At 38.4% G+C, this 26,452-nt stretch overlaps 1 protein-coding gene across 1 annotated transcript; it reads right to left on the reverse strand.

The window, feature by feature from the left end:
• Window positions 1–17: 17 nt before the first annotated feature.
• mbd6 (methyl-CpG binding domain protein 6) lies at window positions 18–19,611 on the reverse strand. The gene is made up of 13 exons (XM_007253406.4): window positions 19,072–19,611; window positions 15,687–15,859; window positions 14,605–14,744; window positions 14,196–14,298; window positions 13,198–13,366; window positions 10,678–12,717; window positions 9,317–10,137; window positions 8,943–9,105; window positions 7,547–7,686; window positions 5,246–5,962; window positions 2,978–3,027; window positions 2,827–2,890; window positions 18–1,304 (listed from the first exon to the last, which is right to left on the reverse strand). Exons 3-13 carry the CDS (start codon window positions 14,718–14,720, stop codon window positions 1,245–1,247), a joined length of 4,443 nt encoding a protein of 1,480 aa, XP_007253468.3. The 5' UTR covers window positions 14,721–14,744; window positions 15,687–15,859; window positions 19,072–19,611; the 3' UTR covers window positions 18–1,244.
• Window positions 19,612–26,452: the final 6,841 nt, after the last annotated feature.

Genomic DNA, 26,452 nt, shown 5'->3' on the forward strand with positions numbered 1-26,452 from the left:
CACTCAGGACCAAGAGATGTACTCAGAATTTGGTAAACGTTTTAATTTGTTAAATAAAAAGTCAACTCCCATAAAAAAAAAAAAGAAATGCTACTGCTCACAACTTACAAAGTATTCTCTTTACAAATCAAACGTAAATATGGGAAAGGAAAGGAGTTTTTCTGAGGAAGAAATACTTTACAAATTGATCATTTTTTTCCTAAAAAAGTGTACAAAATAAAATACTAAAACTGTACATATTTACATAAAATTCATTAGTAAAATTGCATAATCATCCTCATTATTACTTTAAACCATTACTTAAATATTCTTGTGCCTGCGTTGATGAAGTGGCAGCCGGGTTTCAGGCTTAACGGAGCGCTAGAGGTACGGCTCTGTCCATCCGTGCAGAATCCGCCACTGATCACAGTATCAGACCCCAACCCCGCAACTTACACACACACACACACACACACACACACACACACACACACACACAGTACATACTTTACTCCCATACACACGTGCACACGCACAAACACACACAACCCCCAGCTGTGTGTAGGGACTGAAATTCTACTCATGAGGTTGTTTGACTTGTTTTTTTTTCTTGTAGCTTTTTGTCCTTTGAAAAGTGTGAGGTTCTTAAGATTATCACAAAAGCAATGAAAAGCCAGTTATTATTTATATCTCCTTTTGGTCAAAGTTTAGATGGAACCCTAACCTACTCCATCCAGCATGATGGCTAATAGGAAGGAAGCTATAGTGCAGTAACAGTGATTGGCAGATAGAGGGTGGTGTAGGACCATAATAAATTGAGACAAACATGATGAAAACAAACTTCAAGCATCCAATTTCCATTTTCTGCCGTGAAAAATGTATGAAATGTGTACAAGCGCACACACACCACACATTCACACATACCAGATACGCACGCACACAATACACCGCACTAAAGTTTAGCTGGAGTGAATCTGAGTGTAGTAGTGTTCACAAGCCAGTTCCAGAACTAATACTGTTCACATCACTGTCACTACAGATGCGGAACTAGAAGGCAGAGGTCAGAGAGAGAATGGTAACAGAGCGACGGAGAGCAGGAGGAGAATGGAAGTGAGGTAACAGGGCTTCTGGAGAGACAGACACTGTTCTGCAGGTCCTCACAGTGCGGCGCAGTCGCCCCTGACGCGCCCTTGTGGTGTTGCCATAGTGACAGTGCTGGTGTTGGCGGGTAAAGTACAGTAGGATAAGGGCTCTGGTTGGAACGTCTATCTGACTACGCGCCGCCGCTTCCCTCTCGCAGCTCTCGCCGGCCTCGGCAGTGCTATCTGTGTCACACAAAACAAACAGGATTAGAAATGAATTACCACACACCTGCTGTTGTCTTCCACAAACATCCCCTGAAGTCAGAATCATTTGTGATGCATCCTGTTTACATGCACACGACTAAACATAAACGCTCGAGCTGATGAGCTCTTCCCGCCGGGTCTATCTATTTATTATAGGCACATTCTCTGAAGAGATACAGATCATCAGAGTCAGAGAGGAAACCTTGTATACTATAGCAGTGCTGAGCATCACAGTATTTTTCAAGATTCTGATGGTTTTACAGTATTTTTATTTTATTTTATTATATATTTTTTTTGCACTACTGGGCTTTAATATAGGTTTGTGACTCTACTGTTAGCAGTACATATAATGTAAAATACTACGTCTTTAAATGAAGGTTTTGATTAATATTGGGTTTAATTTGTCCCACAAAATTACACAACATATGAGGGAATTAGACTTCTTTAGCTTAAATGTAAAACAGACCTTAAAAAGAGATACACCAACACCTTTAATACAGCTTGCTTCACAAAACTAAATATTTTAAATAGTTTCATAAACACTATCAACAAACCTCAAATACTCAATGTTTTAGTATTAAAGAGATATAGTTATTAGAAGCTCTACTGTACAAGTTAAGCACAAGTTTAATACCAATTTACAGTATGTTATTATTGAATCATTAAGAGGCATTACAGTATTCAAATCAACCACAGTTAACAAATACATTCAGTACAGTGTGTATAATTATAATCCTTTAAGCTGCAGTATTAATATATTTACAGGGATGTAGTTACTGCTCTTAAAGTTTATTTTAACCTAGTATCCAGAGTTTTATCTCTCGCTAAATAAATGACTAAGGACCGATTCGGGGAGCTGTGTCCCGACCCAAGCTCAATACTTTTTTTTTTTTCAATGAACTATATCTCACCTTTTGAAATAATGTGAATCTAGCAGTAGTTATTTAAATTTTAATCACATATTCATAGAAACAGACTTCCACTAAAAGCAAAATAAAAAATAAATAAAAAAAGTTGTATTCTTGTTACAGAATGATACTTTAATATGTTGCTTACTAATAAATATATATATATATATATATATATATATATATATATATATATATATATATATATATATATATATATATATATATATATATATGTAATTTGACAAATTACTTTTCTATGGTTAAATATATTAATGTTCACTATACACACACACACGCAAGTAAAGTCCACAAACTGCATTTTATTTAGGTTTAATCACAGTCAGTATAAAAATTGTAAACTGTGTTAAAAAAGGATATTTATCAATATTTATGCAAGCTGAGCATAGATTTCAGTAGACCAGTTTTTACTGTTTACTACATCATTCCATACGTGTCCCTTAATTGTTTTTGTGTCTTTAATATTAATCTGCAATGTAGAAAATAAATTAAACTAAGAATGAAAATGTGTGCCCAAACTTTATATTGACTGGTACTGTACACAGTGTCAGAGTTTTTCAGCTGCAGCTTACCGTAGCTGCAGGCTCTTCTATGATGCTGTCAATTTCTACTGGAATCTCCGTTCCTCTCTGCAGCCTAACACAAAGAGACACAAGATATTAAATATTAAAGAATGGAAACAATAAACAGTGATTTATTTTCCTCATTTATAATCATACTCACGTTTGCTTTCTCTTTCTCCCTCTTCTGGCGCCTGTACGTATTTCTGTAGCCTGCGCCAAAGAAAGATAAGGTTCATGTTGACTTAATCAGAAGGTCTTTCAGAGTAACACTGACTGGTTAACTAGTAATTAAGTATTCAGTTTGAATATATCTATTAATCATGTCTGTAATCAACTCATTATTGGATTGGTATAATCACTGAATTAGCAAATTAATATAAATATTGACAATGTATAAAAGTAAAACCAGCAAAGACCTAAGCAGAAAATGATTTAGCTTCTGGGATTTTCTCAGAATTTAATAGTTTTCTACTGTTGTTTAAAGGGGAAATTTGGTGTGAAAGGATTACGGCTGTAGTGAATTATCATAATATCATAACATCATAACGAGTACAAACTTTCGTCGAATAGCCCACCTCCATTATCCCCATGCATTTCAAAATACAGCGCTTTTACCTGATGCTCCCAATAGTGGCATAGTATTACCCATGCAAAGAAATTAGTATTTAACAAGCTCAAAGTAGCTTCACTTTATTGGTAGAAATCTGAGGGCTCTGATAACAGGTTGCAAAATATTAATTTAATAATATTGCATAATATTCTTGCATTTCCACTGAATTCATTTTGCAATCTGTCCCCTATCCTATTTGTAAACTATATGTCCACAATGCAAGTTCTCAGTGCCTTGGTTTTAAATATTAAGGCTATTAGAATTCTACCAATGAAGCAATGAGCTACTTTGAGCTTGTTATTGGTGAAAGTAATGCTATGCCCCCATCACTAGCATTGTAAGCCTGTTTAGCTGAAACATCAGCTAAAAGTGCTGTACTTTGGAATGCTTAGGGAGAACGGAGGTGGGCTATTAGACAAAAAGTTTGTACTCATTATCATGTTTCACTACAACCCAAGTCCATTTCACACCAGATTTCTCCTTTGAATACTAAAAAACACAAAGTTCTGCTGTTTGCGATATCTTAATGTACTGTGTCTAATAAAGCAGTGGAACACATCTCAGTAATAATAAACACCATATGGTGCCTCATTATGAGAGGAATTGTGTAAAATGTGTTATCATTTCAACAAGAAACTTAAAGTTTAAACTGTGGAGCAGAGAAGCAGATCAAGGAAAATACATTTGTCCTCAACATTATGGATATTACATTATAGTACATAAACCACAGAACACAAAACAGAGAACATCCTTTCATTTGATAGCACAGTATGTTTCACTTTTCATTCATTTTCTCTTTTAAATGATAAATTACTAATCAATGGGTCTATCAGTGACCAGCTTTAAATTTGATCGTCTGTAATGACCTTTGATCTATATAAATAAATAAATAATGGTTATTAAAAACACACTTACTAAGGACTAATGACAAGGAGAACATTTTTTACACTACTGTCTTAACGATTCAACAACAACAAAAAATCTAAAGCCCTGTCGGTTCAACAGAATACAACAAGATTTTTAATTTCTTTTATGAAGAGAAAGTCTAAATCTATTTTCAAACGGATACACTATAACTAAATAATTCAGGCACCTATGTTTCAGGACTCTATACTAGGGCTGCACGATATTGCAAATGTTCTTTTTTTAAAGATATATATTGTGATACTAAACAATGCAGGGCTGATGACGTCACCAGCCCCGCCCCCACCTGCACGCTCTCTCACCTCCGGACCGATCATGAGCTGAGACAGCACCAAGCACTCGAAACCAGAGGAAAACAGCAATACAGCCCTTTAACCAGGCATTTAAATTTGTTTTTTTTAAAGGGGATTAAAAGTATGAATTCAGCTGTAACTGGAAATATTTGCACAAAACTGTGCTGGACTAAGGTGCAGAGCTTTCGACAACTGCGTTTACAAGCACGTGCCCAACCATGTGGACAGAGGCCATGCAGTTACCCTGTGTTTACTCCTGCACCACCCCGCCCCCCTTTCACTATCGCACTATTCCTCACGCTTCTCAGGCAGCAGCAGCCTGTTACTCACACAGACACAGAGACAGCGCTGTGTATCTTCTTACAGTGTCAAAAATCAAAACATTGCAACATGACGTGTTTGATTTAATTGCCTTAAGTGACATTGCACGGCCTGTGATTATTGCATGTCCAATGTGAATATTGCGCATGCGCACATCGCGATGACTATGCTTAAACAATATATCGTGCAGCCTCTTATTTATACCTAAAATAAGAAATGAATTAGAACCAACAACCCCAAAGCACTTTGCCTGTGGTCAGTTCCCAACACAAATACTCACCCTGCCCTGCTCCGTGTCTGCGTTACCCATGGTCTGATCCATCGTGTCACTGGTCCCCCTCTCCCTGGGGCTTAAGTAGCCCTGTGGCTGCCTTTCTACTTCATCATCCTCTTCATCATCCTCGTCCTCATCATCCCCCGCCCCGACCCCTGAGCCGATTCCATTGCTGTAGACGCAGAGTTTGGAAGAGCCGTCGGTCTTGGCTTCCTCCATGAAGGTGAGGTGTAGGGGTGCGTCTGCGGGGCAGGCGTCTGCTCCTGCAGGTTTGCTGGGCGGTGGGGTGGAGGGGTCCTCTGTGAGTTTTGGTGTTCCCCGGGCCGGAGACTGGGCCGCCTCCATGCTGAGCCGGGACAGGTCAGGGTTGTGTACTGAGCATGCTCGGCGAGGGCTGAGGGAGGGCGGGCCGCTGGGCTGCTGCAGGAGGGGTGGGAGTTCGGGATACGAGAGTGGGGTGGAGTCAGTTCCTCCCTCAGAGCCACGCCCACTGACCTGCAGAAAGGAAGTGTAGATGGTGTCCATGAAGGAACCGTAAGGATCCAACAGACCGGATTCGGTCACCCCTGCTGACTCCTCCCTCTGCTGAGCGGGTGTTTGAACATGTCCAGGATTGAGCAGGGAGTCCTGGGACAACTGAGAGGGAGGAATGTCCTCCTGCGTCTGATTCGTCTCATGTAGAGCCAGTGGTTTCTCCCCCATGAGTGCTGGAGCCATTGACAGCTGGAACATGAAAGTAAATGACATTTTATTAATTGCAAAAATCGACAAACATGCTCACACACCTTCCTGACTAGGACAGCAACAAATTATTATTTGGGTAGTCAACTAATCTAACGATTATTTGTGCAATTAGTCGATTAGTCATGACCTCCATATCTCTGCTTCCTGTGGTACAGCTCATGTTCCTAGCTTCCTCTATCGCATCAAAATGATATAACACGGAATTTAAATGCCGTGTAAATGCTTAGAAGTGCTATTTGACATTTAGTAAAATATGTAAGTTGAGTGTGATGTAAGTGACAGGTGTATTGTAATGAAGTAGAAGTACTTCACTACTGTATCTAAGTTCTAAAATGCAGTATCTGTATCTACTGGAGTATTATTTATTTCCTACTTCCACTTTTACTTTACTACATATTTTGGATGAGTTTAATACTTTAACAATGTAGCACATAAAAAAAATGTATCAGAGTAACTCAATACAATTATAAAAATGTTGTAAACATTTCAAACCCACATTATCACTAAAGTCAGAGCGGTAGATGTTCTGCACTGTCAGTGGGTTTGATGAAGATCCTCATCATTAAGTGAATCAAGAGATTAAGCTGATCTTATAAGATCACACTGCTCCTGTTCTGCTTTCTTTCACTCTGAGAACTTTCCACACCTTTCTGTAATAACTACACTAATATCACAGTACTGTACTTTTACTTATTCACTACTACATTTTACAAGAAACTACTTGCAATATCTAAATACAAAAATGTAGAGCACTTGTACATTTACTCAAGTCTAGACCTCTAGTACTTTATAAATGTCTGGTGATTGAGCAGCCCATTGTGGTTGTGTCCCCAGGATTTTTGTTCAGTTCAGCTACAAATTAAAGATCAGTCGACACTGAAAGTTGGAGTCAACATTTTGTTTAAATCAACATAGTTAATCAGGTTGAATAAATGCTGCAGCCCTAATCATGACAGAAACATGATACTGATATGGTGCAATGTTTTGTCCAAGAAGTCAATGAGATCTTCATTATGCACTATATTATGGTTTCCTCAAATCTGCCTTAAAAACATACAAATTAAGCCACACACACTATTTGCATTAGAGGCAATATATGTTGTTTAACAAAGATAATGGTGTCATAATGTTTCTGTTGTGTTTGAGGAATGTTCTGTATGCTGTGGGAAGAATAATCAGCAGGCGGATTTGATGAACCAGAAGGATTAACAGCGATTTTTGTGTCACATCCAAAGAATATCCTACGCTAAACATTTAAATCCAGAGTATAGTGAGACTGTATCCACCAGTGAACGGCACAAGACACGCAAAACAGTAATTTTCAAAATACTAGCTTTTACTACATATGTACTTGTATTTGGTCAGCAGACATCGCCAAAGAAGCAGATTTTAGGAAAGTCTTTAAAATAGTACATTTCTGAAGGTATAATTTCTCAGTTCATTTGTCAATGGTTTGCTATTTACTTTATCCCTGTGTCATATAAAGCACAGAGTCAGTGACTGTAAATGAGGGGCAATGTTCACAGAGTAAATATAACATTTTGAACATGTTAAGTGGTTTACCTGCAGACAGGTGAGTGGGTTGAGGCCAGCCTGGTTCTGTGGCAGTGGCATGCCCAGAGAGGGAGCCTGGGGCAGCAGTAAATGCCCTGCTCCAAGTAAACTGTGCAGACTGTTAATATTCCCCAGAGCAGTCAGATCACCTGCACACAGAAACAAAACAACAAGCAGGTTAACACAGTGATATTTACCAAAAACACAATTAGCATCAACTACTGTGCTAGTCCCCTTGATTAGTGTGACAGTGAGGAAAATTTAAATTGTGTTATTTTGTTGTTCTGAGATATGTTGTTTTTTTATAGGTCAGTGATCTAAAATGTTACAATAATAATGATGCAAACTATGCATCAATTATTGGAGTAGAATAAATAGTATTAGACAGATACTATACTGTTACTGCACTGATACTGTACTGTCATGTAAAATATGAACAGTATAATATTTCTTTGCATTAAGAAGCAAAAATGCTTTTAAAAATGTAATTTGACATCGCACTAAATATTGCACATGTACATCACAATATCAATATCCCCCCTCCCTAGTGAATATCCATATCACAAAGGTAGAAGTGCAAACATGGCAACTTTTTATTTATCTAGTAAAGTAAAACGTTCATTATGCTTTTTATTTTTGATGACTGCCTTATTACAAAAATATATTACAATATAAATAATTAAAGACAAAACTAGGATTAGAAAGTTTCATAGGTAATTTGCCCTGATCCGAAAGAGTCCCATCATCACCGCTGAAATGAGTGGCATTTTAAAAATAACCCAAATCAAACAGTAACTTATTATGCAACCAATTATGCTAATGACTGTCCTTCATGCTGTATAAGTATCCTTGTTCAAACTAGGCCTTCTATAGTCCTTACACACGATGAATCTTAATGTGACATTTAATAATCTCTTAATTTCAAGAACCCTGTTTTAATACAAAAAAAATATTAGTATACAGTACAGAAACCCGACACAGTGAAGCTGAAATTCACTGAAATCAAGGTCATGTCAAAGCTGAACAACATGGGCAAAAAAGACAACTCCATTCCACTTGGTTTTATAGAACTGTTAAAAACAGAGTTGCTGTTAAAATTACAGTACAAGACTCCTGAATCTTGAGATACTGAATCTTCCAGTCATTTGTGCCTATTAGAAATTAGTCCCACAATTAGTTCTGGGAACAGAACTGCTCCAATAGACATAAGAAAAACTGATACCGTGAGGTGCTAAAAAGAGAGAGATTGAGAACATTCATAGATGACAGCCCAATGAGAAACTTGAGAATAACTTTTATAAGCTCTTTCTCATGGACTCTTCATCAGCAGTTCTAAAGGCTTAGCATCAGCATCATACAAATAATACAGAATCTTAGCAGTATGTGCTACTTAAGAGTTACTCACCAAGGACCCCGGGAGGGAGTAGTGGAGGCAGAAATGGAGGTGGCGTCTGGGTGTTGGTCTTCTCCTGCTCGGTCAGTGAGTCACACACCTCCTGCCCAGAGACAGGCAACAGAGGGGTACAGGACATAGAGGTAGAGACCAAAGCAGGGCTGGAAAGACTCCCCTATACAGCACAGAGATCACAGAGATCAACTTTAGCACACAGCACTTCACCTACAAAACCTTACAGAACCTGAAAAGATAACATAGATACCTACAGCATGCAGACATACATGCAACACTGTGTATGGAGATGTGTGTGTGTCTGTGTGTCTATAAGTGTGCATGTACGTACACAGGGCATGCAATCAGCAGTAGTGCACGCATAAGTGTACCTGAGTGTGAGGCGGGGGGGATGGTGTGTGGTTGGGAAGGGTTTCTGCCTGGGCGAGAGCTGCAGCCAGCAAGGTGGGGTTGAGGGACAGGAAGGCAGGAGGAAGGGGAGGAGTAAGCTGGGCGGAGAGCAGAAGTGACTGGCCGTCTGCGGGGGGAGCTAGAGCCTGCAGAGCTTCTAGGAGCCCTGGCCCCATCAGCACAGAGTCCAGCAGAGGAGCAGGGGTCTTCTCTAGAGACACTCCCTCCCCAAATACCTGCTGCGGGGGTGGAAGCTCCAGATTGAGTCCGGGTAATGGCAGTATGGCAGCAGGGTTCTGCCCAAGGAGCAACGACGCCATGAGCAGAGCCTGCAGCCCGGGGTTCTTCTCACCAACCTCAAGCCCTGGAGCTGGAGCCGGTGGATTGAGAAGACTTATGAGGTTCAAGGGGAACTCCCCCTGAGCTCCGAGAGTGGAAGGCAGAATGTTGAGTGGGGCAGGAGCCTGGCTGAGGAGGTTGTTTGTCGGTGGCGGCGGCTGGGTGACATTTCCTGTGGTAGGTGGCTGACCGCCTGTCCAGAGTCCCAGAGGCAGAGAGCCTAAGAAAGGGGGAAGAAGGGAGGGCAAACCGGCAGTAGAGGAGAGCAGCTGGAGCAGCTGTTCTTGCGTCATGAATGGGAAAGACTCGGCCAACTGCAGGGCGTTTGTGGGGTCAGTTGGAGAGCCAGGGAGATCAGCTGAGGGAGCAGTAGGGGCAGGGGGATGGGGAAGGCTAGGGTCTGGATCACAGCCTGTAAGCAGTCTAGTCTCCAAGTTTTGAGGTTCCTCTGGTAGTACAGGACCTGCAGGGGAGATACATTCAGTCAGTTCACTCTTTTAAACCTCAGGAACTCAATTCAATAATTAATTCAGTAATTGCGATTAAGAACTATTATTATTAAGAACCTTAATAACAGAAATTAATTATTTGGTTACTGCTATGTAATCTATTAAATTTCTACTACGAGAGTGAGACGGCCCTAAGTGTGGGCCAACTTCTTGAAAGGAGTAAACGTAGAGTCTACTGCATAGCTTGCACAAATGGCCTATACTATTGTAAGCATCCTCAGTTTATACTGTGAAGGCATGCAGGTGTGGATGGGAACATGAGGCTCAGCAGCCAATCACAGCTGTTGCTATCCACGTTGTGCGACATTTAGTTACATTTCTGGGGAGGTGCACATCAAGCTAAGGCGCAGGGGCACACGACTAAGACATGTAGTGTATGAAGTAATACACGTAGGCTATGACAGAGTTATGTGACATGTATTTTTACGAGTTCAGGCTAAGCTCTAGATGCAAACCAAGTAATATAAAACATATCAATTTTTGTTCACACTTACCCTCATTCTCTATAGGGTGGTTGTGGCTAGACTGGTTTGGCTGGTTTGTCTGGTAAATGTTGTGATCTGAGTCCATCTCCCCTGGTTTGGACGCACAGCTTTTCTCTGGGTGGGTGGGAGAACGCAGGCAGCTGGCTGAGTTAGGCTGGCTCATCACTCCAGGGGTCTGGCTGTTAACGGAAGTCTCGGCTCCTGCGCTTTTGCCTAGGTGTGGCTGGCTCAAGTTTAGAACACCAGTGTTTGGTGTTGTTTTGAGGTTTACTGCAGCTCCGTCTGTGTCTTCACTCATCAGAGGAATGGGATGAGAAGTTGGCAGCTGAGCAAGATGATCCAGAGAGGGCACCAAGTTATGGTGCTGAGATTGCTGCTGCATGTGGACATGGCTGTCATAGTTGGGTGTTTGGGAGGTGATGGGATTGGGTGATGAAGGAGGCAACGCTATAGACTGTCTGCTTGGCACAGCAGGTGTCGTGGTACTGTTGGACTGGCTGGCATTCTGGGCACTCTGCATGCTGAGGAGCTGCAGCAGGGCGGACAGAGGCTGGGAAGAAGCAGAGGGAGATGAGAGAGGAAGGGGGTTAGCAAGTACAGTCTTTTTTCCCTCCTCCCATTCTGGTTGCCTCACAACACTGTTGGAAGAGGCCGGAGGAGCACCAGAAAGCCGGGAGTTTATGAGGTGGTTCTCTGAGAGAGGGAGGGGAGGAGGAGAACTACAAGAGGAGGATGAAGAGGGGGAAGGGACAAGCAGGGAAGAAGCAGTTTGATCTCCTGTGGTCCGATTCATCTGCGATTCTTTTAGCATGCTAAGCACAGTAGGCGAGCGACGCTGGCGTTTGCGGCGTAACGTTTTCTCCGTCAGCGTGTGCGGGGTCATGGAAATGGAAGAAGAGTGAGGAAGCAAGAAGGCTGTCAAAGACTGAGCTCGGCCTGCAGGAGCATGAAGGCTACTGTTTAAAGTGCTAATCAATACCTTTGACTGCTGGTCCTTGTCCAGAACGGGGAGTGCGGCCGTTGCTTCAGCAGCACCGGACTGGTTCTGGCTTTTCTGGCTGGCCAGCTGGGCTTTGGCGGCTGCTGACAGAAGGCTGCTGGCTGGGAACGAGCTGCTGATGTGCTGCTGCTGCTGGCTCTTCTGCTGGCAGAGGATCTGACCCAGAGGGAGACCCAGCAAACCTGGGGCCCCTGACCCATTCCTCCTGTCGCAGTGGCTGCTATGGGCCAACTGTGGATTCTGCGGTGCGTGAAGGTTGCTTTGGTTGCTGAGTGCATTATGATGCTGGGTGGAGTTGATGTTGGTGTTTGTGCTGCACTCTTTGTACTGCTGGAAAACGCCTTCTTGGCGAAGGCATGGGCTAGCATGGGGCAGAAGAAGTTTGGGTGAAGAAGGATGGCTGGAGTGCAGAGGAGACTGGGGTGGTTTAACCCCCTGAGCATGACAGAGAACAGAACCTGGAGCTCCCTCAGAAAGAGAGGAGGTGGAGGAATGACGAGACCTTTGATGTGGGGAGAATGAGTCCCGAGCACGAGAAGGGGATGAAGAGACCGAAAGAGGAGAAGGAGATTTCACAATTGTTCCCTGCAGATGGGACTGCCCTGCCCTGCTAAATACAGGTGATGACGATGAAGGGGGAGAAGAAAAGGAGATGGGTAGATCCTGCTGGTACGCAGGCGTATGTGTGTCGAATTTCATAGTGCTGGGAGAAGGGGGCTTGTGAGGTGCTCGTTGGAGGATGGCTTGGGAAATGGCAGGATGGGGGCTCCACTGCTGCTTCCCATAAGCAGCTATGCTGAGCCCTGGTGACTGAGCATGCGGCCTCTTTAATGGTGAGCTCTGATCTGAAGTCAGTACAGAGGTAGGCTGAGAGACAGATCCATTCTGTAGGAGAGAAACAGGGGAGGGCACAGGAAAGCTGCTACTGCTGCTGGGTCTGGGCTGGTTCAGTCTCGGCTGGGTCAGGTAAGTGCAGTGACCCATGTCTCCACGAGCCACTATGGACCCTCTCGGCTCCCTGCCATCCACTGAGCACACGACAACACTCCCTAAAAAACACACAATCACAAATGATTTCATAAATCAATGAATAAGCACTCGTCTGGGTCCTAGAGCACTGGACGTGTACATTCTATGTAGGGATGAAGCGATTCTTTGAGTAATTTTAAAAACCCAGATTGCAAAAAACGTTTGTATACCAGTGTCTGAGGTGAGCTCTTTACCGTCTCTGAGTTTCCCTGGGGCTGTTTATACACCAGCTCAGAGCCTGATATCAATGCATGGGCTTTTAAATAACTTTGAATCACTGATTCATATTTGCATTCGATTCGACATAACATAAATAAAATAATTTGTAAGCTCGTCAATCAACAACTTCTAAGACACTGCGTTACATCAATCACTAGCAAAGCTTACGACCAATGTACACAAAAAAAAAACAGTTGCTGGGCAAAAAAGGCCAAGTACACTATTTTTAGCAGTATTGTGTGAAATGTACGTTCAGTACTGAAGAATGAGGACTGGCATACCTGTACCATGAGCCGGTAATGGAATTTGGGAGCTCTGCATGCTCCGGCACAAAGCAGCCATAGCGACCACTTTCCTGCGATGGTTGCAGAGTTTCGTCATGTCCTCTTCTATTTTCCCCGACTGATGACTTGGAGCCTGAACCACTGCAGCAGGGTCAAAGTTGAAAACCTATTGAGAAAGAAAGAGAGTTACACATACAGACCACAATATAATACTGCAATTAAATTTATTTTAAAAGATTTAACAGCTATATTTTATCATTTTTAACACATTGAAGCTCTACACTTTTTTAAAATAACACTGTGCTTCTTAAAAACTGACCAAAACTACTTCATGATTAAATACGTGAAGAAATTAAGATTGAATTTAATCATTAAGACTGTCCATCTACAGTAGTGTTTTGACAAGCTGATTTAGACATAAACTAGTAAGAATTTGATGACTACAGGAGAGTAACACATACCACAAGTTCTACATGTACAACAGTCTGAGGACATATACAATAACAATCTGTGCTTGGCGTCAATAAATCTGAATAAATTGAGGGTCCATCAGTTAACAGCTTGATGCTTCATCCATACTTTGGGAGTGTTGCTTTTCCAGCTTTATTTAGGATAACTTGGCATACACTCTTAAGAAACGTTTAGTAACTTGATACATTAATAAACACAGAAAACCCTACATTTATAATTGACTTATCAGTCATCCTTTTAGTCCCACAGGGCTTTATTTTAGGGTTTATGAAACAACTTCTTGTTTGTTTGTTTGATGTGTCAGTAATTGAAGTTATGAAAGTGAAAAACTGTGGGAAGAAGTGTCAGCTTGTCCACATGGTTCAACAGGTTTGACAATTGGTTAGTTAGGTTACCAGGTGAAAGTCATTTATACATGCAGCAATTGTAGACAGTGCTGCACACACAATATGAACAAGGTATGTTTTTTTTTTAACTTGGCTGAAGCACAAGACTGTTTAAAAAAAAAAAAACTGGGATCTTACCTTATGAAGGACAAGTGGGCATTCCAGTCCGCACTTACATGTGCTGTCCGTCAGCAGATACACCCTCACCTCCTCCACAGAGCACAGGACTGTACCACTTGGGCTAAAAGATGGAAAGCAATGAAATTAAAATAAAGCCACCAATACTGCAGTTCAGGACTATTGAGAGTTCTCTAACAGAAGGCTGGGTAAATATGCAGACTTTGTGTTAGTGGGCACCCTGGTGTTATGCAAAACACTTTGTTGATGCTGTACTAAAAACTGTCCTTCTATTTTTGGCAGTACATGATTATTCCATGAATAATTTAATGGAAATTATTTCCACACACATCTGTTTGCCGATTCACATGCTCTCTGAAGGATGCCACAGAAGAACTTGAAAGAAAGGGCAAAACGAGTGCAAAATTACCTGACGTAAGCGACAGCCCCATCCTCCACTTTTCTCTGCCAGCCAACAGGGACCTGAGCGGTGAGCGTTGGACCACCATCTTTTTCTCCTGCTGCATTCTCACTGCCCCCCGTCATTTTCGGCTACCTCGCATCCAGCTCCTGCAGATCCACACATTTAGCTTATAAATCCTTCAGATATGAGTAAAACATTAATGTTCAGCAGTTAAGCAGATGTCAAATAATCACTCCAGAGAAGGAAGTGAGTAAATTATGTTTTGCACAAAACTTAAAAGTGAGCGGTGTCACTTTAAGCAATTCATCACTACAGAGGAAATATGACTCAATATAAGGCGATATATTGTGAGATGTTATATCACATTTCAGGAAACCTGATGTAACATTAAACACACAGGATAATTTGCATTATATCTGAATAAACAGAACAGAGGGATCTGAACACATAGAACAACACTACTCTCTAGCTGTAAGAACTAAAGACCACCAACAACAAATCTTTACATGAAAACTATCAATTAAAAATTTATACTGTGTTTTTGATAAGTTATACAGTTTAGCAAGAAAACAATCACAATACCATTGTCTTAGGATCAACTCAACTGAATTTTGATGATACCTTAATATATTAGAAAGGTCTCATGCTGATAACATTAAAATTGCGATAGCAGCCAAATTAATTAACTTGAAACTGATAACCTAGTGTTTTATCTAAATTTCACATGTCACTGAACTTCAAATACTTATTCCTCAACCCATTTCAGCCTGCACTGAACTCAAACATGCCTAACTCATGAAGGCAACACACAAATGCTTGTGTCTGGAAGCTCAAGCAAAATCAATCAATGCCAAACTGTCAGACTGGAGCACTGCATTCCAGCCTTAAAGGGGAGCCTACCCATTTTTAAAATAAATATCCATTTTAACAATTTGAAAATAAAAATGTTCAGCATATGTACTCCTCTCTCCATATTGCTACTGTGGAGCAAAAACCTAGTTATGGACCAGGTTTAGCAACTCTGCTAGATCATACCTTCAACATGAACAAGTAAACCATGCAACAGCGCAGTTTATTTTCTACAGTACCTTTTCATCTTTATACAGCCTGAGTCAGCACAGTCAATGAAATCCACCCCTGTGAGGACATCTCAGATAGCGTTACCAGAGCTAAAAACAACTGAACACAAATCCAGCCAAACAGACAATTCCTCTCTTCTTTTCTGCGTTCAGGATCTTCTGTCTTGTCTTGAAGAGGCAATCTGAAACAAAGAGAATGATATTTTTACCAGCATGTAACAGTGTATTAATACTTCACAGTAGTTCATTTCACATAAAAGATGCTTTACTAAACAACGTGGAGGAATTTTTTGGAAAAGGCTGAGCTACAACAGGATTAGTTTAAAGAAATGTTCTTCAGAAATTCTTCCAAAAATTTCTTCTTACTCCAAAAATACCATAGTATATCCACAAAGAAGGAACACCAAATTCGGGGGTCATATAAAACAGTGCTTGGATTGATTAATTAGGAAAGCAGCTTGCCATAGTAATTCCTGCAGAAATAATCACGTTTTACATAAACTTATACACAACGTACTGAAAAGTACTGAAAATACACTGGATCAGTAGGAAAAAAAGAAAATTTGCTGTAGGAAAGTGTAAGTAAATCCTGTGTGCCGTCATTCTAAGGATTGCCTTCTTTTACAAAAGAAACACAGGGAAGAGCGTGAGAAGAAGTGTGGCTAAGCAAAGGTGTGAAAGGTGTCACAGAATTTCCTGTTTGGACGACAGGCAGGAGACAGTGTCTCCATTTGCTGCAGTCCAAATTCTAAAGCAAACTAAAGCAAAAGTTAAAAACAACTGCAGTTACATGGCAGAGTGCAAAAGTGTAGAAAAATACCAGGAGACTATCAGTCGGCATATCCTGGTACCTGCCCTAAAACCAGTGGCATACCCTCAATTCCCGGCAGCTGCTATACTTCACACCTTCAATCTACAGTACTGTGTATTTCTGTGGCAACCTAATGCATCACCACTTGGATATATAACGGGACGGATTCAGATTTACTGTTATTACCACTTTATTGACACAAACTTTGACACGAACCACTTTATTGTCGAACAAAAGCCCCAAGTATCTCAATTTTACCTGTTCTTTTTTATGACATAACCTGAAAGTTGTTTTTTAGATGATCAATGGACAGACAGAAATGCTTTAAAATGACTTATTTAAAGTTAAGAAGGCCTCTCATGTAAAAATATTTTTTTGATATCAACGATCAGTACACCAATAGATAATAATGGACATATGTGCTGTTACGTTGATCTTACACCATTTACCCCCTTGTGAGTTTTGGTTCCCCTTAAGGTTTTGACAAGTTTGTTCATGCCATTGTTGTGTTTGGCTTGTCGAATAATGGTCACTATTTATTGTTTTGTTTATTTTTATCTGTTTCTTATTAACTATAAAGCTGACAAGGTGCAAAAACAATAATTTGTAAAAACATTTTACACATTATTATTATTATTATTATTATTATTATTATTAAGATAAGTACCCAGACCTAGCACCAGTTTTCAATTTCACAATGTATCAATGTCACAACAGTTATACAAATCCACTTTAAAGTGATAGTTTGTATGGTTTTGGTAACAATGTATAATTGCACTAAGCATGCTAAAAAGTATTTTTAAAACGTGTTTTTGGAGCTTGTCAGCTCTCTTCAGTTGGAATTCCGCATCTCTTTGGCTAAATGAAAAGTGATTTAGCAGATAAAGACTGTTTGAGAGTTCGCTGTTCTGATATTTCAATGTTTGCAGTAGCTCTAGTATCAGCACCATTAGCAGCATCATGGTTATGACATGTCACAGGTCCTTTAAAAGATATAGTGTAAAGTTCCTTACGGCATCCTTTCCTACTTAACTTGTTAAGTTCCTAAGTGACATCATATATTAAACATTCTGGGATGATCACTACAGGAGAGTGAAAATGTGTTTTAGTTTATATGACCATGTTTACAGAATGTAGGTGTGCTGGGTTAGACCCTGAGAAAAAAGAAAATAGGGTACTTTTGGCTTTTACTAATCTGGCCCAACAGTTTTTAACAATTCAAATGCCTCAAACAAATGTTCCATAGAGCTAGTTCAGATGCGATGGCATTAAATGTCATAAGTTAAAACATTTGTCATGTTAAAACAGGATTTTAACCATAAAATAAACTGTCATGTTCTCAGATTAAGAACAAAAATTCAAATTAGAGTTTGGCATCAATATTAAGAAACGTATCTGGACCTTTATGGAATAGCTACGTTTAACGTCTTAAAAACTCAAGCTACAATATGTTTGCAAAAGCACATTTCATCAACTGTTTAAATGTTTAAACGTCTAAAGTCTAAAGTCTGAAAGATACTTTATTTTGAAATATATGGATCTAAAAACAGTGCAATGTCATAATAAGATAAAGTACATCAGCAGCTTGTAATAAAGCAGTTTAATACTAGAAATTAGAAATTTTGACGTCTTGAAAAAAGTCAGTGTCTGATACAGTCTAATATGTCTCTTAACAGCACATTTCTGCAACTTAGCTCACTCTTTTAGCTAGTTAAAGTTGTAGAAAACCAAACAGAGAAGAGAAAACAGCAGTTTAACATTAGAAATATTGTTGACGTCCTGAAAAGTCAGGCTTTAATACATTATGTCTATTAGCAACACAACACAGCAACTAATCTCACTTTTTTAGCTAGCTAAACTTGTGGAAAACAAAAGAGAGAGGAGAAAAGGTCCAAATAAATGTCCAAGCTCAAAACTGTATACCATGACATGAGAGGAAATCAACTAGCTAGCTTCAGAGAGCACGTTAATAAATGAAGAACCTGGACAAAAACAAACACAGCACTCCCTTCAGTGGAAGGGTTAGCTTAGCTAAGCTAACTTAACGATACTTTAGAAGTGCAGATAGCTAGTTAGCTTAGCTAAGCTAGCTAAATTGCAACTTAAATCCTGGTGTGAATAACGTTAGCTAGCTAACGAATGTGCATTTTGGGAATTTGCCTTTGTACAAAGTGCTAAAAGAATTAAGGAGATAAAAGAGCGGATCAGTCAGTTTAAAACGGTGCGCTAACGTTAGATACCAAAGCTTAGTTAGCTAAGGTAACGAACGCTAGCTAGGCTAAACTAGCGCCTCCATAACAAGTAGCTAGCTATCTAGCCAACCAGCCTATCTGCTATTTAGCTAGCTAAAGCTAGCTATAATGCTAATTGGCTAAAGATGAAATGCTAAAGAGGAATTAAAAGTCTGCACAGAGTTTTAAGCGTGAAGTGAGGCAAGGAAAAGAGTTAAATAAATAGCTAACTAGTCATTAACAAAATGTGTGAGTTGCACAGCCCGCTAAGTTATCTAGCCTGTCTACGTTAGCAGGGCAGGCTAACCACACACATAGCTAACTGTTAGTTAGCTAGGTTAGCTAACGCTACCTTCTTCTCTGTGTTTATGAAGTTTCCTGCTCTCCTTTTCCGCCGCAGAGCTCCGGACTCGCAGAGCTCAGGAGCCTTTCTGACAGACTTTTCCCCGCAACTGCCTCCGTTTGTTTGCCTGTATTCCAAGTCCTCCCCGTCGGACGATTTTTCACCACTTTCCCCCCTCCTTTCCCTCGGTTCCCTCTGTCCGTCCTGCCCAAAAAACAAAGAGCAATAACGCTAGCTGGGTTTTATTGCGCCCGCTGCATTGTCGCCCCGAAATGATCTTAATTTCGAGCGGATCTCCGTCGTCGGCCGCGCAGACCGCCGCGATTCTTTAATCCAGCGCTTAGAACGCATCCATTCGCCCGCGGAGCCGCTGGAGACGCGCCGGACTCGGATCGCGGTTCTGTGATGCCCCGTTTCAATTAATCCCCACTTCAAGTTCCTATTTTTTCCTTTAGGATTCCGTGCCAAAAAAAATCATGGAGTTTCCTCTCGGACCTGCGCACTGGCGCCCCTCGGCCCAGGGAATTCCGTACCCACAATGCACTCTGGAGTGGAGTGATGGGAAGCTGAGAAGCTTGGCCCGGCCCGATTCTCAGGTTGATTCACGAACCGATTCCGTAAAAGTGTCTGACTCAATTCAGGGAATCGGACAGTGCGATTGTTTAGATCCTAGCTAACTAATTCAGTTCACGTTTCTCGTCATTAAACACACACACTTATGTGGGGTGTGGAATATAACAAATGCTCATATTCTAAAGTAGTGAATTTCATGACATCTCGATTTCCTGCTAAAACTTTATACCTTTAAAAAGAAAAAAATAATATAATATATAAAAAATATATAATGTATTATTAGTAAAATCATATACAGTTACATATCACTGCTGTCCAATAAATTTCATGCATTTCCAAAACAGCAACTTTACAGATGACAGATAAAACGTTCTTTACTTGCAATAATTTATTTTAGGTCATTTTGGATCATTTCTATTGGTCCATTCATCTAACAATTTTGGCACAGTGTAATGGACGGTTTGTCTGTTCAAATTATGTAATAAACTAAAAATTGTCAAAAATGAAGATACATCCCAGATAGCAAAAAGGATCTGGCCTGGATCCGGCACAATTCAAACCGGATCTGGCCCAGTGTCCTTTTGCACAGTGGGATATTTTTCATTGGACAGCAAAGATATACAGTATACTTAGTTTCCTGTTGTCAGCAGGACCCTTTTATTTTCGTGAGGAATTTTGATGTTTCTGTAATATTTAAGTATGTAATGTAATTTTATTTGTTGGTGATTTACAACTGGAGAAAATAAAAATATACATTTAGTGGTATAGTGCAGTGATTCTCAACTGGTCGCAGACAGCTTGAAAAAAATAAATACTTAAATTAAAAAATATTACTTTGCATGCATTTGGGTGTTTACATTTTTAAAGGCTATTTTTCAAAAATACATTGGTTTGTTTTTTATATTCTATAAAAGTAGGTTGTGACTTAATGACTATGAGAAAATGTGGGTCCCGGGCTAAGAACAGTTGAGAACCCCTGCTATAGTGCATCCAGATAATACAGAAATTCTAATAATTCCAAAGGTTTTTATTCAATACTTTTTTTCTGTATTTTCTAGTTCTCTATCTCTCACTCTTTCTCTGAAAAACAGGAAAACAATGTTTTAGGAAGTAATACATGAATACTTTTCTACCCAGTTACTAATAGTAACTACAGTTATAGTAAAAATGAAAATCTCTTATTACCATTACCAGGTTTTATTACAATCACAACAAACAATGTAGATATACATGTGAATTTATTTCCACGTGTTTGTCACATATTTTGTTTTTATTATATAACGTGTGTTCATATATTGTATATTGTTTTGTATGAAAACCCAAACATCTTTTATTAAACAAATCAACCATATAACAACAATTCAGCTTAAAATAGTATCAGGGTAAGGGGGTGTTGTTCCAATTACTAAAAGTCTGAGAAAATATTCAGGGTGGATCTAAGAAACATTGTTCTGATTGCTGTCAAAGTTCATAAGGACTGTATTATCCACAGTATAAAGATAACAGATTAGAGATTAGAGTTGGGAAATCATTCTAACATTCACAGTGTATTTTCTACAGGGTGGGGTAAACACTTATACAACACTGTGTAAAAGCCTACTAGCAGGGTGTTTTTCTTGTAATGAACACTAAGTAATATTTAATACATTTTCATTAATACACTAAAAAAATCCTTTATAATTACATTACATTTTTATTTAAAACCTTCAGACTCAATGATGGCACTGACACAAAACTAAAATATAATTTAAAAATTGAATATTTAATTGTGCATCCAAATGTAAACTAGAAATGTAGATCATTCAGAAGGGTTACTACAATTAAATTTTTATAAACTTTTTTTACTTCAATCCCCTGGTGGTCTCTCCCTCTTTCTCTCCCTCTTTCTCCGAAAAACAGAGAATTATTTTCTAAGCAGTTAAATAGATAATAATAATAGAGAAAAAAGTAACGTGTAATACGTATGTTAAAGCTGAACAAATCTATTCTGTGATCAGGAGAATAGATTTGTCATACATGGTTAAATAACTCAATCACGGCTGTTATTATTTGGATTCAAGGTTACGACATAATTAAATGTTTCTTTTTCTTAAAAATGTATAGACTGTAAATCATAGACTGTTGTAATACAATGGTAAAGTCAGGGACAGTGATATATTGTTCAAAAATATGCAAAAACACGTCTTCTCATTTAGAAGTATTTAATTCTCTTTAGTAACACAGATGCTGTGATGTATCGTAGAGAAGTGTATTGCGATATATTGAGTATCACAGAATCAAAGTATTGTGATATCATAGTTATCGTGGAGATACCCTGTGATTCCCACTTCTAGTGTAAAGTAAAAAAAAAAACAGAAATGTCTGGTAATGTTGTTGCTATGTTTGTTAAAAGATCACAGGTTTCAGTTCTGATTTTCTCTGTGGACTCCAGATAATGTATAGATTTGTTCAGTTCCAGCAGCAGCTCACCTGAATAACCTTTATCAAGGTTTTGGGTCAATATCAGTATGCCTGGTATTATATCACATGCCTTTTGTGTTGCAGCATAGATGTTTCAATTTTATACAAACACTATGTACTAATATGTTTTCCAAAATTTACTCTGAAGTTACACATTTTACACATATAAACTAATGTTAACCGTTATTTTAAAGTACTTTTTCTATATATTTTATACAGTTTTTTTATGTAGGGGAATGAATATTTATACCATGTCTGCAGTGCTGCCTGGATAAGTTAAATTATTCTTTTAAGTGGTTAAACAACATAATTGCAACATTTTGGAGATACATGTTTTTCATTAGACAGTGATATAATGATAAGCTGTCCACCCTGTTATGGTATAAAATCACATTAATTAAAATACATTTAGAAAATCAAAATGTACAGTACCAGTCAAAAATGTGGACATACCCATGTAATGTTTTTCTTAATATTCTTGTTTTTCTTCATTTTTATTATTTTTAACTTTGTAGATTAAAACTGAGTACATCAAAACTGTGAAGGAACAAATATCATCACTGTTCAATTAAAAACAAGTAATCTAAAAAGTAGATTTTTAGATTACTACATAATTTCAACAGACCAACTTTCCCTTACACTGTGTCAAAATTTCTTAATAAATGGACCAATAGAATTTCTCCAAAATGACCTGAAATAAACATTTTTTACATTCACTTCAACTGAAAGGTAAGAAGGTTTTATCTCTCCCCTTTAAAGTTTTGGAGATACTTGTTTTTCATTGGACAGCAACGTTATGCATATGGCTTGCCATGGCAGGGTGGATTCATGCCTGAAAGGAGATAAAAAGTGAAAATTAAAGTGATTCAGCTAGAAAATATGATTCCTATGTAGTAAAGTGTTAGAAAGTTATTTTGTATTCTTATTCTGATAATGACCATATTCCTTACTTATATTTATCATATTGTTTGTGTTCCATTGTTTGTTTACTATTACTAATACTACTATAAATAGCTATAAAACATTCTCAGATGTCTTAAACATTTGCACAGTATAGTATAGTATACATTTAAGTCATACAAACATTCATATGAAAAAGTTTGAGCACCCCTGGTCGAATGAGCTGTTTTGTTTCATGAAAATAAGAAGACAGATGTCCACATGTTTTAAAGCAATATTATTGTCTAATTATTTAATTTAAGATGCAGAGAAAATAGTAAAGCATAGCCTCTATTCAATACAAATTATTTTTTTATTTAATTTGTTTGTTGACTGGTTCACCAATGTTAAAATCTCCTAAACCCTCAGTCGATCAGATCATTTGATTCTGCCACTTTAGGATAATGATCTATGTCAGGAGTGTGACTTAAGCTAATTTATTGTTCCCAATCAAAATAAAATGATTTAGACCATTGTAATAGCTTTCCAAGACTAGTCACCTTCACTGAACTAATCTCTACCATTCAGGGCTTGTCCTCAACTGATAAGTGATGAAATTTCTACTATAATATAGAGTTTATTTCTAATTAATAATGGCTATAGGCTATGAATATTGCATAATTGTTTAGACTAGCAAGTTTTATCTGCAGTTTTTGTCTAGTCAGTCCATAAAGTCCATACAACTAGTTAGAAATCTTTTACAATGTATTTCTGTTAAGATATTGAAATGTTAACAGTTTTCTGCCTGTTAATCAATATTGTCTAAATGTTTAATTAGGATAGTTTCTGGCTAATTCTACCGCTTGACTGTATGATAAATAAACCTCTTAAATCTTTAAAAACTTAAAAAAAAAGTGAGCATACCCATAGAAGAACCACTTTTGGTTGTATAAGTAACCATGTTTGTAATAGAGATGTGTGAGTGTAATAGAGATGATCAGATTTTAATCAATAAAAAACATTTACATCAACTGAATATTGTTTGGATATGCTATAGGTTCTTTAAATTCACATTACCTTTACAAACATGGTTCTTAATGGTCCTTATAAGTGTGTGTTATGTTTTATTTTTCCCAGATTTTTTAAAATTCAGACTGTAAAATGTATAGCAACATATTTTTTGGTTTGGATTTTTTTTGTTGTTTTGTTTTTTGGAGTCGCTTATTTTTATTAATAAAAAATGACTAAACATGTAATTCGACAAAAGGATGTAAACATGTTTAAACCCAACTGTAAACAGATAAATAGATGCAGTGCTGTATGTTCACAGTGCTACGTAAACATGGCAAACAGTCAATTATGTTAACTGATGATGTGCCAGTGTTTCAGTGTTATGATGAGGGAGGCATTCAGACAGACATAAAGCAGTGTGTGTGTGTGTGTGTGTGTGTGTGTTTGTGTGTGTTTGTCTATTCACAGTCAGATGAGTGATGATGCAGGTGCGACCAGTTTCACAGCACGAGGGTGGAAACTGTTCTTTAGACTGAGTCTGGTGGTTCAGGGTCTGACGCTTCAGTACCGTAACGCTTCCCAGATGGTGGAGTGTGATGGAGACGGGAATGCAACAATTTTGCTGATCCAACAGCAAGCAATACCAACTCCAACACTTCCAAAAGCTTTCCGAAACACACCAATGAGCAGATTTATCATGCTTTCTACAGGGAAAACCAGAAAAACCAGACATTAAAACAGATATTTAAAAACCATTGTGGTAAATGTTAATAAAACTGACTGTTTAGTGAAACAACCAGACATAAAGATATTCTGCTATAGTCTATGCACTGCGTCTCATCTGGAGGTGTGTGTGTGTCTGTGTGTGTATCTATGTCTGAGTGTGTGTAGCAGAGAGAGCGGCTGGAAGGAAAAGTAGATCCAATTGTACACATTTAAACCAATCAGTCATAACATTAAAACCACTTGCTATAATAACAGTATTTCCCCCTTGTGTCAATAAAGCAGTTTTGACCCTTAAAAGCATGGACTCGCCAATACACACCCAGCATTAACCTTTTCAGCTATTAGTGCTGCAGTAACTCTGCTGTCGGATGAGACCAGACGGACTAACTTCTCCCTTTGCGTTCTTTATAGGTACAGCTCTAGAAAAAATAAGAGACCACTTCAGTTTCAGAATCAGTTTCTCTGATTTTACTATTTATAGGTACACGTTTGAGTAAAATGAACATTGCTGTTTTATTCTAGAAACTACAGACAACATTTCTCCCAAATTCCGAATAAAAATATTGTCATTTACAGCATTTATGTGCAGAAAATGCAGAGAAAACAAGTTCATATTCATAAAGTTTAAAGAGTTCATAAATCAGTATTTGTTGGACATCCTGGTTTTTAATCACAGTTTTCATGCATCTTGACATGTCCTCCACCAGTCTTACACACTGCTTTTGGATAACTTTATGCATTTAGTCCTGGTGCAAAACTTCAAGCAGTTCAGTTTGGTTTGATGGCTTGTGATCATCCATCTTCTTCTTGATTATATTCCAGAGGTTTTTAATTTGATAAAATCAAAGAAACTCATCATTTTGAAGTGGTCTCTTATTTTTTTCCAGAGCTGTATAACAACCTTGGAAGCCCATGATCCTGTCATCTCTTCACTTCACCTGCCCTGGTTCTGAATATGCTCTGATCCAAGAGTGTGGTCATCAAAAATTGGCTCTTGTTAATATGACTTTAATTCTTTCCAGAAACCTTGAATAAAATAAAATTTTGCTGTTTTGTCTTCATTTTTTATGTAATGTGATTTTGTGTCCGAATGTGTGTAAGAAGCACCTGACATAAATGCTTTATAATGTTTTCAAATAAAATCTTTTTACATTGACTTCTTTTGAAGAAAGTTTTTTTTTCTCCTGTAAAGTTTCCATTTTTGGGATTTTTTTGGGATATGATTCTTTTTTTTTTTTTTTTACACCAAAATACATCTTTTTCATCACCAAAAAAGAAACAAAACAACATTGAAACAAATACAGAACAGATTATCAGAACACTGTGCTTTTTGGTTGTCAATCTTTCAAAAAACAGAAATCACAGCCCAATTTCCCCAGCTTAATCACTTTATATTTACAATTTTATTTAATGTTATGCATGTCTCCACCCTGTGATGGCATGCTGCAAGCAATTTTAGTGGAAATTGGCATCTGATAAAAACGTGCTTGATCTTAAGTTGCAGAATTGAATAGCTGAATTTTTCATGGTATCTTTGTTCCATTTAAAGCCTACATTTTGATTTCAAAAATATGTATTATAATTACCACAACACTGTGGACAGCTTAAGCTTTACTTCAGCTAAGAGTGAAATTAATATCACTTTCACTTTTTTACTGTTTACTACATAATTCTATATTACATAAATAAAGAAAACTCTTTATTTTTATATAAACTCTTTAAGAAGAGGTGTGTCCAAACT

This window comes from Astyanax mexicanus, chromosome 5 (assembly GCF_023375975.1).
Source record: "Astyanax mexicanus isolate ESR-SI-001 chromosome 5, AstMex3_surface, whole genome shotgun sequence".
NCBI lineage: Eukaryota > Metazoa > Chordata > Actinopteri > Characiformes > Acestrorhamphidae > Astyanax > Astyanax mexicanus.

Coding starts and splice junctions, on each gene's coding strand:
- mbd6 (XM_007253406.4), bottom strand. CDS start 14,720: ATGACGGGGGGCAGTGAGAATGCAGCAGGAGAAAAAGATGGTGGTCCA. Junction 5,963..7,546: donor ACCCACTCACCTGTCTGCAG/GTAAACCACTTA, acceptor TTCATGTTCCAG/CTGTCAATGGCTCCAGCACT. Junction 3,028..5,245: donor CAGACACGGAGCAGGGCAGG/GTGAGTATTTGT, acceptor TCTTTGGCGCAG/GCTACAGAAATACGTACAGG.